The sequence below is a fragment of the Ambystoma mexicanum genome, chromosome 5q, assembly GCF_040938575.1.
Source record: "Ambystoma mexicanum isolate Mex_15411 chromosome 5q, UKY_AmexF1_1, whole genome shotgun sequence".
NCBI lineage: Eukaryota > Metazoa > Chordata > Amphibia > Caudata > Ambystomatidae > Ambystoma > Ambystoma mexicanum.
This window is the reverse complement of record NC_090933.1, coordinates 1052224009-1052240660: the sequence shown is the minus strand read 5'-3', so window position 1 is coordinate 1052240660 and position 16652 is coordinate 1052224009. Positions and strand designations below refer to the sequence as shown.

At 44.7% G+C, this 16652-nt stretch overlaps 1 protein-coding gene across 2 annotated transcripts in view; it reads left to right on the top strand.

Moving 5' to 3' along the window:
* The window catches only part of TAF2 (TATA-box binding protein associated factor 2), a 2148555-nt gene that overhangs the window by 1450298 nt on the left and 681605 nt on the right, over positions 1-16652 (top strand). For both annotated transcript variants that reach the window (XM_069621552.1, XM_069621551.1), the window contains exon 18: positions 9864-9974. In XM_069621552.1, coding sequence (XP_069477653.1) covers positions 9864-9974 — 111 coding nt within the window. The remainder of the gene's footprint in view (positions 1-9863; positions 9975-16652) is intronic.

Here is a 16652-nt window from a genome sequence, read left to right as displayed (position 1 = left end):
GTCTTTTTGATTCTGTAGCTTTATAAGGAATCAGCATCCAATGGTAGTGCAGTCTATTGATGCTGTTTTTAGAGCAATACATAAAGTTTGTTGTCATGATTGGTACATCAGAGGAATGGATTCAGAGCCTATTTTTCCGATTGGTTATATTTAACGTCAGCAGTTTGTTCAAAGACAGTCCACCCTGATTGCTTTTCCAAGTTAATGCCAAAAAGCAATGATCGCTTTTTGAAGTCATAACAACCTTCAAGGAGTTGAGTTCCGGAATCATTATCAGAGAGGAGAAATTACAATCCAAGAAGGCAAGCAAGTTCCCCTTCTGCCACGTAGGAGTGGGAGGAATATCCCCAGAAAGCTGTCCATTCATCAAGAAGATGGATCTCGCTTGTAATTCCTTAACCCAAAGGTGGGCTTTCCTGGGTAGCGTCTGCGTGGATATCGAGTGTTTCCTCTAAGGGCAGGATTTAAGTATGAAATATACCTGTCACAAACTGGTAATGTTTGGATCCATGTTTCTTGGAGGTATATAATATCAAAAGTCTGCATCTCTGCGTTGCATTCTGCAAGCAAATGGGTGAATCCTCGGTTATTCGAGCAACACAATTTGAGTGGAGAGATTATTCGGATTCCTGGTTGCTAATCTGCCTGGGACGTTGATATTCTTTGTCCAGCATGACTATTAGTATAGTTCAGATCTCTGCTGTGAGGTTGATCTCTGACATCTTAACTGCTCGACAGCTCTTATGATCTCCTGTTTCGAAATTCACTGATAGTTTGCAGAGTCGTTTAATTTCATCACGCCGGGCCAAGGGAATTTTGGCCATTGGATGACTGGCAGAGTTGTGACGGTTGGCAGCTGCCCTCAACTGTCTGTGTTTCTTTGGTAGGCATTGATGACAAATTACTCTGTTCAGTTGATAACATCTGACACAGCTCAACTCCTAGTGGTAGGAAGGCATCACTCTGTTTAAGGATTGCTGTTTTAACCGCATTTGAGAAGAAATGTACAATCACACAGTCGTTTCTTTTTTCCTCGACAAACTGAACAATTTTGATGTCTCTGGAATCTAAATGTTTCATTTCTGGAATGAACTGAAGGAGCTTTAGTACATTGGCACAATTTAGAATCAAACCATCATATGATCTCAAGCTACGTTCAATTACCAGCGTATATGGATCCCGTAAGGGTCTTGAAAGATCAAAATTTGGTAATTTAGTAATTGATTCTTTTGGTTCACGGTTGTCTGATTTCTGCTTTAATTTAATGGCAGTTTGTAAGTAGCTCTGGTCCAGGGTGAGAAAATCTTTTCCTCTGGATGCTGCTAGAAGGTCCACAGTCATTGGGTCTTGAGTGGGAGCGCGTCTCGAGTAAAGTTGAAGTGTCTAAATCGTCATTGGAAATTTCTTCAACTGAGATTTGAGGATTCGGAACGGGCGTAGTGTCTTCAACATAGTCTTCTTCTGATGGATAGACAGAAAAGTTCATAATAACTCTCTGTTCTAATTCTTCTTCAGTAATCTTGTTCTTAACTGACTTCTCATCTCGTAGTTGAAGTATAGACGTCATTCGTTATTGCTGATTTGTGAGGCAGCAGTAGGTTCTCTGCCCGGGACTTTTAAGTTATGTAAGAAGGCTCTCGACCTGTTTGACTTAGGTTTGGTCCCTCTATGCTGGTATTTCAGTTTCTTAAGTAAATGTGCTGAGCCTTTGTTAAAGATTCTTTTCCCGAAAATATTAAAGGGCTGCTTATTCACTACAGTTGGTGTCTCCACTCTCTACCCGCCAAAAGTAGTCCAGTGTGCTGGTGGGAGTCATATAAAGCAGGTTCTGTTAGGGAGAATTCTCTCTTTAGGCTGAATTTCCTAACTTAGTGAGTCCCCCAGCAGCTTTGCTGGATTTCTGGAGTTTGTTTTTTTCCTCCTGCCAAGAGTGAGACTCTTTTCCTCCCACTCTTGGACATGATTAATGGTATTCCTTTGACTGGTAATGTGTTTTATGGGCTATGGGGTCCTTTACTCCATAGGGTCTCATGTGTTTTTCCTATGTGTGTTACACAGCACCCTCCGTGCAGTAACACAGGGGTGTCATAGTGACACCCCACCATAGACTCCATACCCTGGGACTGACTCTTATCTCCCAGGGCATGTAAAGTCACCATTGGCTTTACTAGTCCCAAATTATTAACAGAAACCAGTACAAACCATCATATTGTGGACGTACTGGTCGGGGCAATTCGATTGCCCCGGGGTCTGTTAGTCGAGGGGGCACATCTCCGTCCCCCCTGATCGAGTTTTGGCTGGTGGCAGTGGAAACTACTTTTTATATTCGACTGTGAATATTTTCCTATGGGATTTTCCCATTGTTCGAGGCTACCAACTTTAATTATTTAATTATCATAGCCTCGAACATACCGCAGGTTTATTTAATTAATATTAATTCTTCGGTTGGTATTTTTTGCCAAGACTCGATTCAAAAATCACGTTTGTGTTCTCTTCTGTGACTCCAACCCAAGTCGAGCCCTTTGTTCCACTTTTTTGGCGGGCTTCTCCACAGAAGCCTCCAAAAGTGGTGCCACTCTGTCTGGGTACCACAGGGGTGTGGGAGGGGGTTTAGGCACCCTGGACCGAGTTAACTTGGTAACTCAGGTTGCACTCTTGTGTGATTGGCTCACCACTTAGCATGTTTGAGTGACAGCTAGGCTGAGTGAATGGGGGTTTTCTGCATAAAAGCAGGGCTTTGGGGACTGGAACTTCAGAAGTCGCCACAGAACCTGAGAATCCGACGAGGGAGAAGCTGAGCCGACCTACCACGACGACACCACCGGTGGAGCCCTGCAGAACCGACTCACCACTTCCCGACGACAGAGAAGATCTCCTGGCTGGAGAGGCTTCTTCCCCTGACTGGTGGGCAAAACCAGTTTTCCTTTCTTTCTTCGCACCCCAGTCCGGTTTGTGGTCGAACTGCCCGTGCCAAGCACCCCGGCAGCCAGATAGCCACTCACCACTGAACACGGAATCACCGGACCGCTCCTTGTACCTGAGAAACTCTGCGGTTGGTTTCTTCCCTGGCAGTGCAACAGACTCCTGTCTTCCTCCACGACAAGATCCTCTCTTCCCCGGGACGAAGCACCGACTTGCACCCGCTGCCAGAAACAACTGCCCCCGCTGGAGCATTCTCACCACTTTAAGGTACTGTGTCCGCCAGGCCTCCCTTTCTAAAGATTGCTACAAGGTAATAATAACTCCTTAACCTTCTGGACTGGGCTGGCCGCCTTGACCCCCTAACTGGTCCCTTTCTGTGGTCCAACTCCTTTTTGAACCTTTACAAGACCTTTGTGCACTGCAACCGTGTGACCTTGGACACATTTCGTTTGGATCCTCTGAAAGTGGATCCGGCCTCTTGAACTCTAACTTCACGGTTTTACTTTGCCTTCCTCCCTTGTTGTGTTCTTGAAAAAGTGTTGGGATCTGTTTCAATTTGTTCTCTGCTTTTCTCTCCCTTTTTAAAACGAACTATTAGAGTGCCATCTACGCTAAGTGCTCACCGCTGTCTGAAAATAAGTGGGGCTTTACTTAAGACTTTTCTAATAATCTTTTAAGGGAGTGTATATCTTTTAGTGGCCGTGTTTTTGAATTGCTTATTATTAGTGCCTGTATGTTATTCTAGATGTGGTTTTAAATAAATAATTATATCTCTTTTACACCAGGCCCTGGTTAGTGTTTACTTGTTCTATTGTGTGCTCTTGACCTATTGTGAATACTGTGTATACTGCCTAACTCTTCATGAGGGAAGTCTGACTGCTCAGCCACAGCTACCAGGTAAATCTGGGTGGTACAGACTGCTACCAAGTGGGTTTACTGCTAACACCTGTAGTCCTAAATCTTTTGCAGTGGTCCCAGAGGGAACTGCATAGGTTTCTGCCTAACAAGTTCCAATATAGGTAAGGTGTTCAGAGGTTTCGATGGTCTGTGAACCTCCAGCCAGCAGACAGAAAGTCGGTCGAGTAGTAACCTCTCTATCCCTTAACTGAGAGGAGCTTTTACATTTTTCTCAGATGGATTTGATAGATATATTGATAGGTTCCTGTTTATCTGAAATTTCTGGGTTAAGAGGAAGTGAATTGGGATCTTCTATAAATTGATTTGAAGCCAAGGTCTGCAGTGGGGCAATGCGTCTTTCCCACTGCATAACATTCATCATATCTAAAAAGTCATAATAGTTGTTTTCTCCGTCTGTTCACCTCTTGCCAGCTCGTAGAGCCTTGCTTGCCATTGAGCTGTCAGTTCAGCCTCTTTATCTAGGCGCGATTGGATTTTTTTTGCGAATGCCTCCAAGCATATCTGCTTTGGATGTACCATTGCTAGTAGGTTCACCTGGTCCTTGATCTCATCCTAAAGATCTCCTATAGCTTCAAAAATGGGGATAGGGAGATTGTCAGGGCGGCCATTACGGTATTCTGCAAGTCCTCATAGCTGCAGGGGTGGGCATCATTCCACCTGCATTTTTTCCACTAGGAGCTCGCTGTATAGGAGAGTCTCTCCATGTGGAGTTTTCTTCTGCCGGGGGATCAGTGAGCGAGGCCGATGAACTTGTTTGATGGAATGGTGGTAAATCCGTAGGTATAAAACTGTGTACCATTACATCCGTATCCTGCCGGCCTGGTGACATTACTTCTGTATCTGAAGAGGGCTGGTGACTCTCTCACTCCTTTGCGAGTCAGATTTGGCAACACATTCGTATTCGGAGATAAGGGTGCCACTTTTGAGTTGTGGATAATGGGGCCGGTGCAAGCCGAAGTTTGGTGGACTTTAGAGTGAGGGTCACTTTCGAGCGGGGTTCCAAAAACTGCATTTCTTTTTTGCTGATTATGCATTAAGGCTCAATTTCAACTATATCAAGTGATAATCTTGCCACCCTCGTACTCAAGCTTGTTGCAAAAGTTCTAGCTGCATTCTGAGGAAGGTAATGAGCAAATACCTCTCCCTGGCCAATACCTCTCCCTGGCCAATACCTCTGAAGGACTCGATATGTGTGAAATGTTCATTTGCAGGCAATCTCAAATTAGTCAAGGTAAAATCTTTCTTATTCCTCGTAATTTCTTGTGTTTCGTTATGGGTATATCTGTCTGTTCTTCAAAGTAGCCCCTGCTCCGGCGGTCAAATTTGCTTTCTTATTGATTATCAGACAGCCATATAAGAGTAGGTGGCGGGTCTGGGGTAGTTGGTAATGCCGTAGGTATAGAGTTACATTTAGCCATAGAAGAAAGTCCCGAGAGAAGGGGTAGACTAATTAGACCGACTTAGTCACAGGGCTGGGTCTTTTCATAGTAATCTTCTTCCTGTGGGAAGTTAAGACTGGAACTCCAAGAATCGTTAGGTGTTGGTAACTTGGGGTCTTTGGTAATAGGGAGACCAATGATTTCCCCTCCAAGATCCAATGCTTTTATGGGTAGGAGTGGCGATTTTTCAGTTTCACTCACCTCTGCGTGGATAATGGCCGTCTAGTCTGGGTTTGACTTCGTGTCCAGCAATTCCAGTTCCATCTGCGGTGTGTTTGCAGAGTCGCGCAGTGTGACCGTGCCCCTTTTCAATTGATTCCTTGTCCATGGACCAGAGGCGGCCATCAGGTTTCTGTCCTTCTCGTCCCTCCAAATTAACTCCAGTTAACTCAAACGCCAACTCTCGCGCCAGCGCTTTGCGCCCTGCAGGATAGTTAAACCAGCAGGGGGAGGATTAAAGGGAAAGAACTTCCCAACAGCACAGCAGCCACAGCAAATGCCAATGTCAGTCTCCCCTCCCAGGAAGATGCCGTGCCTGTACAACATGCTGTCTCAAGACCAGGGAGAGACACTACATCCATGCCCTCAAACTCTCAATTTAGCAGCCTGGCTCCTGAGGTCGTAGAAGCATGGAAACCTACCACCAGACATTGCTACTCCAGCAAATGGAAGTGTTTTTGTTATCTGGAGTAATGTCAAGGACATCAATCCTATTGATGGCTCACCTAAAGATATCGTCCTTTACCTAACTCACCTGTTAGATTCAGGACTAGTTTTCAATTCTCTTAAAGTCCATTTAGCTGCGCTTTCGGCGTATGCCACGTCCCAGAGCAAGGTTTATTGGTGGTAAATTCCTGTAATTAAAGCCTTTATCTACAAGACCACCTTTCAGCGGTGATCACCTCTATAAGGAGAGTTAGTGAACTGCAGGCCCTTTCAGTTCAGGACCCATTTGTCACGATTCTCAAAGACAGGGTGGTTATACGCACACACCCTCGCTTTGTGCCCACATTTATCTCCAAGTTCCATGTAAACCAGTCCATAGAACTACCCAACTTTTTCCAAAACCCCACTAATGTGGCGTAAAGAAGCCTCCACACACTGGATGTAAGGAGAGCGGTTATCTACTATCTAGAGAAGACAAAACCACTAAGCAACACAAACCAGTTATTCGTTTCAGTGGCAGCTGGCAGAGAAGGGGTCCCTGTCTCTAAATCAGCTATTTCCAAGTGAATCGTAAACTGCTTCACACTGTATTACACTCTTGCCAAGAGAGATCTACCCTTCACGCCTAGAGCACACTCGACTTGGGGTACAGGGGCTACCATAGCATTCATTGCAAATGTTTCTGTAGATTCCATTTGCAAAGCAGCAACCTAGAGTTCTATACACACCTTTACACAATACTACTACCTGGATACACACTCTAGGTCTAATTCGCAGGTTCGACAAGCAGTGCTAAGGCATCTCTTTGCTACTGTTCCTTCACACATCCCACCACCATCTCTGGGTACTGCTTGCTAGTCTATGCACAGCATTTAATTCTAAGCAGATCCACAAGCATCAGAGGCCATGCGTTACTCACTGTAATAGCATTTCTGATGATTGTATCTGCTTAGATTCACATGTGCCCACCCTTCCTCCCCTTGTGCAGTAGAAGGAACATGGAATTCTTACACCTTCTCTCTTCTGTACTCGCTTACGCTGACTATAAGGCTCTTTCACGGCAGAAAGAATTAAACCAGATGGATGTCGACGCATGAGGGATTTTGGGTGCACTACATGTCACGTTAGGGATAGTGTTACAGTTACGCCTATGTCGATGTCCCTTTTCGATCTTCGAAAGAAAGATGCAATACTCAGCGATTTCCACTTGATGTAGGACTATATGCACAGCATGTGAATCTACGCAGATACAATCATCAGAAATGATATTACTGTGAGTAATGCATGTCAAACCTTGATGGGTCCTCTCCAGCCAAGGATTATAGTCCTTCTTTCTCTTCTACGTGAGCACTCGCCATTACTCGCTCATTCTTCCTTGTCACAGTATTGCTGGTTTCCAACCACTAAGTGATTGGTATTGCTCGCTTCTTCTTCTTCTTCTCCTGCCTCTCCTTCTTTCTCTCCTTCTTCCTCTTCTCCTCCTTCCTCTTCCCTCTCCTCCTTCTTCTCTTTCCACTTCTTCTCTTTTCTTCTATTTATTTGGGTTAGATTGTGAATCTTATGGCATAATAACAAACAGTGTCTTGGTCTGCTGGTTTTCTCTCAATCTCTGATGCTACTGGTGGTCCAAGAGAAAGGCCATATAACACAGTGTTCTACTGAATGTCAGTCCTTGTCCCCAAGAGGGGAGTCTCTCACTGTGACGGCCCGCTTACTGCCACCGCTATCGGGAATATTGCATAGCGGGCTCACCTCCCTAGCCTCACAAGGAAAGGCTCCCCTATGTGTGGAGGGGAGTGGCTGAATCTCACGATTCGTCGCAACATGGAGCATGTTACATCAAAAATGGAGAGAGTACAGGAGATATACAAGGCAACACATGGTGAAGGGTCAAAACATGAGAAAGGAATTTAGGGCAGGTTACTGGGTAAAAGTCAAGTGCGGCATGAGTGTAGCATAGGAACAGTCCTAATTCTCCAAACCCATGTGCATAGAGATGGATTTTCACATTGTGTGGTCCATGTGGACAGAGGTGTCATGTGAAACCTCAAAGGGGTCGTTAGGTGGCAGACTGCAAAAAGGTGCGAGGAGTAAATGTTGTCCTTCCTGAAACTGAAAGGAAATCTCGAGCTGAGTGAAAGCCTGAACATGGAGGCAAGTGGGCAGGTCTCGGGGGCAGGTGTGAGAGGAGATGCTGGGAATATCATGGGATATGTCAATGGTGTAGATCCTGGAGACACTAGGACTTGGAACCTGTCCCTGGAACTAGGCAGGTGGGGCCAATCCCAGAAACCAGTGGTATGTGAGGGTTTGGCATAGTTCCAACCTTAGTGGGGAGCAAGGACGGTGATGTTGGTGGTAAGTGTAGAGCTGTGGCATGGAAGGTGCCATCCAGGCGAAGCACTAAGCCATTCCCTTGGTTTACCCCATTCCTATAGGGGTTTGTGTTTTCATTTTTCATGTTCATCTGTTCTACGTTGGTTCTAAATTTTGGGGAAGTGTGTGTGTGTGTGGAGTCTGTGTTGTCTTAGCATCCCATACATTGGGGCTTGGAGGGTGACCTTGTGGCTAGAACACAATGAGATCAGAGGTTGCAGTTGGAGAGAACTGAGAGGGGAGACTGCTCTGGTATAGCTCTCATGGTTGTTACTGAATAAAATCTTTGTTCTTCTATCTCTTTTGTGCCTCATGTGTGTACCATTATACATCACCTGGTTCCAAGTCTCTGTTGTGTGATTTGCCGCTCTTCTTGCTTATTTTTGTTTGTTGTTGGGGTGGTTTTTTGTGTGGTTCCTTGGTGGTGGTGCCAGGCTTCAAATTGATGGATCTCCCAATTTTGCCTTGTAGGCTTCCATTGTTGTTTTAGATCCAGTCTATCCTCCGTCTGGGTGTTGAATTTTTGGTGTTAGCGGATTACACCTTTTCTTAAGGAGTTCTTGTTGCGATTGCAAGTTGGAACTCTATCATGTTTTGTCTTTGATGTATTGGGTCCACCGTTAGTCTTGCTTGTGTCCATTGTTTGAGTACTTGGGGCCTCTTACCGTCATGGCTCAGTGTTGTAGCCTTTATGAATTCCACAAATTATCTCTGCCCTATACCTTTACAATGGACAAACTATTGTAGATGCTTCTTCCTGGTGATGAGCGGATACCGATCTATTTTTATGTTGGATGTTTGGGAACAGGACTACTGCTATTTTCTTTTTGCTTCATGTGGTGTATGCTGTTACGGGAGAAGGGTGGGGAGGATTATCCACTTTGCTGGGAGTTAGTCTGCTTTCGATCTCCCCACTGTCTATGTGGCTTCGAATATGCTCATTCCTTCCTTGTAAAAATGGTGTTCCCTTGTTGAGAATGTACTTCGAAGTTTGGGATCCTGATAAAAAAATTTGCATCGTGGGGAAGACTGAAAGATTCTGGCTTTGAGTACATAGCACTTTTGAATGCCACAATGGATAATATTTCTTGGCAGTCTATAGACATTTTAAGGAAGGTGTTAGACATTTTTAATGTATGTTTTATTTAAATGTCATATTTATTATTTAATTGTAGTTATTGTCATTATGGTATTACCAATGTGCCCTACAAAACAGCAGTATAAATAAAAACCTGCAATATAAAATAAAAACCAAGTCCCAGTTTCATTTTAGCTTAACTCGGAAGAGTATATACATGCTGCTATATTGGGAATCTTGATATTTTAACTTGTAAAGACATCTCAGCCCTGGCACAGACATGACGGTCCTTGAAGATGTGTTCTTTGATATAAACCTGTTTTTCGCCCCAACTGCTTTTTCTCACCTTTTGAACTAGCAAACTGCTTCAATGAGTATTAAGCATTAGATTAAACATATTGCCATGAAAACAGGAATAGCTCTTGACAGCATTGACACCAACTTTATTTTTTTATTTTTTGTAGACTATGCCTGTGGCAATGGCACTGCTGAGAGATATTCATAATCTTTGCCCGAAAGAGGTATTGGCATTTATATTAGACCTTATCAAGTACAATGACAACAGGAAAAATAAGGTAAGCATGTCAATTTATTGACCAATCGACAGATCTTGTAGTACCAATTTGAGGTCAGCTTACTGATGGATTTTTTGATAACCGAAGTCTGTAGACTTGCTTTTCATTTAGATGGTATCGGTCATAAAGTGATTTGAAATATGTCACAACTATGCCTGAGGGTGGGAGTACAAGATATGTTAGTTTGTGTGGTCGTATTCCAATTTTTGTTGTTATTGTCTGTATGTAGAGCTATCACTTGCCTCAGAATCACACTTCCAAGCACAGCACTACACGGATGCATCTTGATACCAATCAAATTTGCGCACCTCAACCCAATAATTGCAGAAACAGTAACAGAGTAGTCTTGAACTTGGAGCACTTTATCATCACTTTGTCATCAGGCAAAACTGCTGAGGTGCTGCCACTATACAGTACCCAGAGCCAGAATTGACACTTCTAAACCAACAACCTTTGACAGCCAATGGAAGAGCTAAGCAGGGTTGGGTAGATAGAAATTGGGACTATTATCTGATGAGACATACGTGAGCTGAATCATGTCGCCACTCTTGGTTCATGTAAGGGTGGGTTACTGCCCACTGTACTAAACAGACAAAATTGTATCCCCAAGATATTGACTCTATCTAATGGGCATGGGACTAAAAGACCCAAATTCAGGTGGTGTGTGGGTGCAGAAAAGCTGGATTGGATAGAAACAATGACATACCAGGGAGCAGTCATCAACTGGGGTTGGATTGGGACCCAAGATAGAAGACTGACATACAAAACGGCCCTTAAGATGGAGTTGGACATTTAGACCTGCAATCAAGCTCCAGCTTACCTTCCGAAATTCCCCAAGTCCCCAAGTTCTAAATACTGTGACTTATTCTTGAGACTAATGCTAAATATCTTGCCAACAAAAGAGGTACTAAATAATAGAAAGCAATCTGATGCAATTGAGTCGATAAAACATCTTATGATAGAATGTCCCGAATTAACCCCATTGAGAATGAAACATATGTCAGATTTTGGTGATCAGTTTAAAACATTAACAGAAGAATGCTGGAATTTGTTTCTAATTGGGGAAAACCCTTCAATGATGTTTGCCGCTTTGAAATGTATGGAAATTGTTTTATTGACCTAAGGGGGAAAATTGTGAAATTATCTATTTTTTTCTGTTGGTTGGATAATGAATTGGATGGATGTCCTTTTTTTTGTTTTTGTGAAAGGTTTGTAATAAACCAATACATAATGAAATAAAAACAAAAAATTGTATCCCCAGTGTGTGTGAGCAACTTTTGTTTACCGTAAGGTATTAAGTGGCAGTCCCACCTCCCCTGTGCAGACTTCAGGGTAGTCTTAATGTAATCCACATATTGCCCATTCCGGGGCTACCCTGATTGTGATCACAGCCATTTGACAACGGTGTAGACTATCATTGCCCATGTAAGAAGAGATTTTCAATACCAGTACCGGTGTGGGTTTTTTCACTTGGTGTAATATAAAACTCTTTCTAATGGATTGTGTCCTCCCACGGATTCCTCATCTTTGATATACCAATATCCTGCCTGCAGCTTTGGAACCTTTTCAAAAGCAGAGGGTGCTTTGCGTTGTCGAGTCGAAGTCCCTCTGCAGCTTCGATCCTCGCATTTGGATGTGACGTCGATGCTGGCATAAATAGCATGCACGGTGCTGTTGCCACCGTTCCAGTTTGCCGCATGAACAGCACGCTTCAATCACCTCAGTGGTTTTTCTATTGCGTAGTTAAGATCTTCAAATGTGTCTACTCTGAAGACTGGTTTGTGCGGACTGTGACTCAAAGATGTTGAGCATATCATAATGGAGCATACAGGTCTCTTATGAATAAAGTAACTGAGTGCTTAGGTTGGGCTTGTCCTGCCAAGAACACAGTGAAGGATGATCTAACAAACATCCTGGACAAGGGACCTCCAGAGCCCCAAGGAACCTGTTCTACCTTTTCACTCTGCTTTAATGTACAGCATTCTTGAAAACTGGCAGAAACCTGATACCACTCCTGCTGTCAGCAAGTAGCTGGTTAAAAAATATAACCATCTGTTATTGACCCAGAATTCCTTTCTATAGACCCTACCCCTGAAGGCTTGGTAGTGCAAGCAGCTACTTTTGTTTCTAAGGCAGCTGTCTACCCTACAATCCTTCCTGACAGATATGATTACAAATATGACGCATTGCTGTCTACCCTACAATCCTTCCTGACAGATATGATTACAAATATGACGCATTGGTTAAAAGGGAGTTTTCAGCTGAAGGTTTGGCACTGAAGGCCATTAATTTTTCCTGCGTATTGACTAAATACACCCACACTTTATTCGGATATTGTCACCCAGGTGGCTGAGAATATCCCTGAAAGGGGAATGAGAGTGGGATTTCTTAATATTATCCAAGATGGCAAAGAAGCGATATGTCATTCTCTCCAGTCAGGTCTGGACACATCAGATTGTGTTAGTCGTTCCATGGCTGCCAGCACCGTCACATGAAGATTAGCGTGGCTGCGTAAATCTGGATTTGCTTCTGATGTGCAATCGAGATTGTTTGACATGTGTCACACTTTTTTAGGAGTAAGGCTTATGAGTCTTAAAAACGTTACAAGCCACAAAGGCGGCTGCACAATCTTTGGGTGCAGCTATTCACCAGCCTCCGCAGACCTCTCACAGTTGGAGGTCGGTCCTTTCAGTTCTATTCTCCATTCCGAAGGACCAGAGGACACATTTTCCAGCGAGATTGTTAGGGAGAATTCTCAGAAATGTGCTAATTCCCTTCACCTTGGAGGCCCCCCGCAACTATGCTGGATTTTGAGGACTTGATTTTTTAACCTGGAAAGAGTGTGAGCCTTTTTTCCCCACTCTTTCATGTGTTTTGATGTGTGTTTTACATTTATGTTCTTTGATTATGGAGTTTTAGATGGCTCCATGGGCATCCTCTTTTCATGTGTGTTAAACGCAGCACCCTCGGTGCAGTGACACAGGGATGTCTTTTAGACTCCCCAAAGGTTTAAATACTTTCTCTGGGATAAACTATTGTTTCCCAGAGAATGTAAAGTGAAATTGACTTTACTAGTCTTTTCCAAATTCATCGACCCAGCACACACCATCTTACAATGGAGTGCTGGAGGTGTCACATAGTATCCCCTATGTCTAAACACTCATGTAGCAGTCAACTGCTACCCTTTCCTATTGAAAAGGCTGGTGGCAGTGATTTTACAACAAACTACCATGGTTTTTCCCGACCGCGAACACTGGTAGCCAAAAATCACGGGAGCCATGTTTTTCAAGATGGCGCCTTAAGCCCCTTTGTCTAAACTGGTCCCGGTCGTCTTTTTTTTGCCATTTCTTTTTGGAAAGGTCCTTCTAGTGTTTGTCTCTGCGCTCCAAACCAGGTTTGGTCCCTTTGTTCGTTTGCCTTTGGCAGGCTTCAGGACCGAAGTCCGCCCTTGGCGTCTGAGTGTCTGGGGTGGGCAGGAAGTGAGCGAGGTGCCCGAAAACCCCCGGTGCTTAGTCTCCTAGGAGACCATAATGCAGTCTGGAGTGATTGGCTGGCTGACTGTCCGGCAAGGACAGGAACCCTGCTGGGTGAGTGACAGCTAGGCTGGAATGAAAAAGAAAAAACTGTTTAAAAGGCGAGTCTCGTGGCCTGGAAGGCAGAGTCGACCACTGGAACGAAAGAACCGAAGACGACCTGGAAGAGGACGGCTGCTGCAACCACTGGACCGTTGGTTTGCCCGGTGCAGCCCTGCTGCAGGTCCGAATTGCCAAACTCCATTCGACGGAGAAGTTCCTTCAAAGGCGGCTTCTTCCTTTGATTTGGTGGGACCAATCAACTCATTAGACACCTGGATACCATTCTCAAGGCTGGTTAGGTTTAACCAGGGAGAGGGACAGTTCATGTTCTTGAATCTACAGCTACTGGAACTGAAGTGACTCCATTTTGTTTGCTTTCTTCAATGATTCCGTGCAGTGCAGGAGTCCCCCAACGTCCTCCCTCTTGTCCACACGACTGAGGCTTAGGAACAGCGAGGTCTGCAGGAACTGCCAGGAACCACAACTTCAGCAACTTTTGTTTTCTTTATACAAAGGTACTGTGCCAACAAAATTGAGAGAACGCCACTCTCGCGGAGAAAGTTCGTGAAACTTTACCAACTTGCAGGCCTAATCGGCTTGTGACCCCACAAATGATTATTTTTCGCCTAATCTACTTCTGAGAACTTCTGCAAAGACTTTACCGTGTGATACCAGAACTGCTCTTTCCTAACCAGACCACTAGCCCATTGACTTTGGCATGGCCTATTGACTTAAATTGAACTATTCTGGTGAACTGAAATTATATGCACTGCCTAGAAAGTATATATATAATCTATTCTTACTTTTGTCCTTTTTGCTCACTGCTAAGTAACTGAACTGCCATTTGGCTCCGTTTTCGGGGGTGCTTAAACTGTCTCAAAAACATAGACTTTTGTATTGAAGTGTATTGGTCTATAATATTAAGTTGCTGTCTTCTAGTGAAATGTTTTATAAATGATTGTGTAAATAAATTAAGTGTTTTATCAAGAAACCTTGAGTATAAGTGTCTACTTGAACCATTGTGATTGAACGTCCTTTGTGTCACTACTTGTACTGCTCACATTTACTCTTGAGATGAGCCTGGCTGCTCAGCTCGCTACCAACAAACTGTGTGGTAAAGACTTATACCAAAGGTTGGTCTTGCTTACACCTGTAGTCTTAATTGTGTGTGTGGGTTCCAGAGGGTACTGCATGCAATTCTGCCTAACTGAGATCAAAGAAGACTTCTTTGTGGAGCATGAGGTCATGGAGGTAGAGCTGCCCAGTCACTGCCTCTTTGCCTTCTGCTGCAACTACAACCCCAGAACCGCTATGAGTACTTTACTCACAAGTCTCCAGGTTAACCCAACATCTCAAAGAATGGCAAAACATTGCTTCTGGTGCTTCAGCACTACAGACGTTAGCCCAAGAGTACTGTCTTCCCTTCTTAAAAAGACCACCAGATTGCCCCCCCAAGCAATCAAACACTTCGAGAACCAGACCCGCTCCTTCTGCAGGAGATTCTCTCCCTGCTGGAGACAGGTGTCAGAGAATATCAAGCAATATCAAGGCTGGTACTCCACTTACGTTCTGATTCCAATGAAGGATGGAGTTCCTCAGGAAGGGCAGATTCAAGATGGTTACTTTTTCCCAGATCCTCCAGACCCAGCAATTCCAGGATTGGATGGTGTCACTTGATCTTTAGAATGCTTACTTTCATGTGTCCGATCTATGAAAGCCTCATCAAAACAGGTTCATCCCTGCTCCTCTAAAACCATCAAGGACCACATTGACACCCTCTTTCAGTTTAACCTTCATTCAGATTCCGTTAGCTGTCTCCATGACCACCAGTCTGGCTTCAGAGCAGCCAGAAGTACGGAAACTGCTCTCCTGAACATCCGTGAAGATCTGCTCTCCAACCTGGACTCTAACATTCCCTTTGTCCTCATCCTTTTTCATCACTCTTCTGCCTTTGATACGGTCAACCACACCATCCTGTACAACCGTCTCTGTGATAACCTGGGTATTACTGATCAGGCTCTGGCCTGGCTGACCTCTTTCCTCTCTGATCGACCCTCCCAGGTCCAACTGGGGTCCTTCCTATCAGCCATCTTCCTCTCTACCTGTGGGGTTCCCCAGGGGTCTAACCTCTCACCCTGGTTCTTTAACCAATACCTGGTAACTCTCGCCCACTGCATTGCCATTTTCTGCAAAAATGTCCAGTGCTACGCTGATGACGCTCAACTCATTTCCGGCTGCCCTTGGCCACCTCCTCTCACTCTCTCATCTCTGACTGCCTAACTGCCATTCAGGATTGGTGTGCCGCCAATGATCTTTGTCTGAATGCCAGCAAGACTGAGATCCTCCTCATTGGCACACCATCTCCATCCTTATCTCTCACTCTCTGGCCGGCCCCCCTTGGCCCTCCTCCTACCCCTACCTGCCAGGCTAGGAACCTCTGGGTCATCTTTGACTCCTCACTTTCCTTCTCCACCCAGATCTCTGAGGTCTCTAAAAAGTCAAACTTCCTACTGAACCTTGTCAGAGGTACACTGCCTTTCCTCTCCTTCACTCAGCTCACTGTCTCCCAAGCTCTTGTTTTCTCTAGGTTGGACTTTTGTAACAGCCTCTTTCTAAATCTACCTGCCTCTACTCTCTGCCCTCTGCAACATATCCAGAACAGGACTGCGAGACTTGTCCTTGGCCTCAAGCCCTGGGATCGTATCTCTCAGCTCTGAAATCTCTCCTTTGGCTCCTAGTGGATGCAAGGATTACATTCAAAACCCTCTGCATTGTCCACAAGGCTTTCTGGGGCCGGGGTCCAAAATACCTTCGACTATCCCTCCGCAAATACCTCCCCTCTCGAGCTCTTTGCTCCTCTACCTCTAACTCCCTCCAGGTCAATCGTTTTTCAAAGAATTGAGCTGGGGGTAGATCTTTCTTAGGCTGGGGCCTCCCTCTGGAACAGCCCCCTTGCCACTCTAAAACTTGGAGAACCATCTCTGGTTCCGGAAGCAATTCAAGACCTTCCTCTTTGCTTCTGCCTTCGCGCCCCCTCTCTCCTGCTGATCTTCTATCTTGGCACTGTGCACCTGGCCACCCTTTGTCCCCTGGGCCCAGGTAC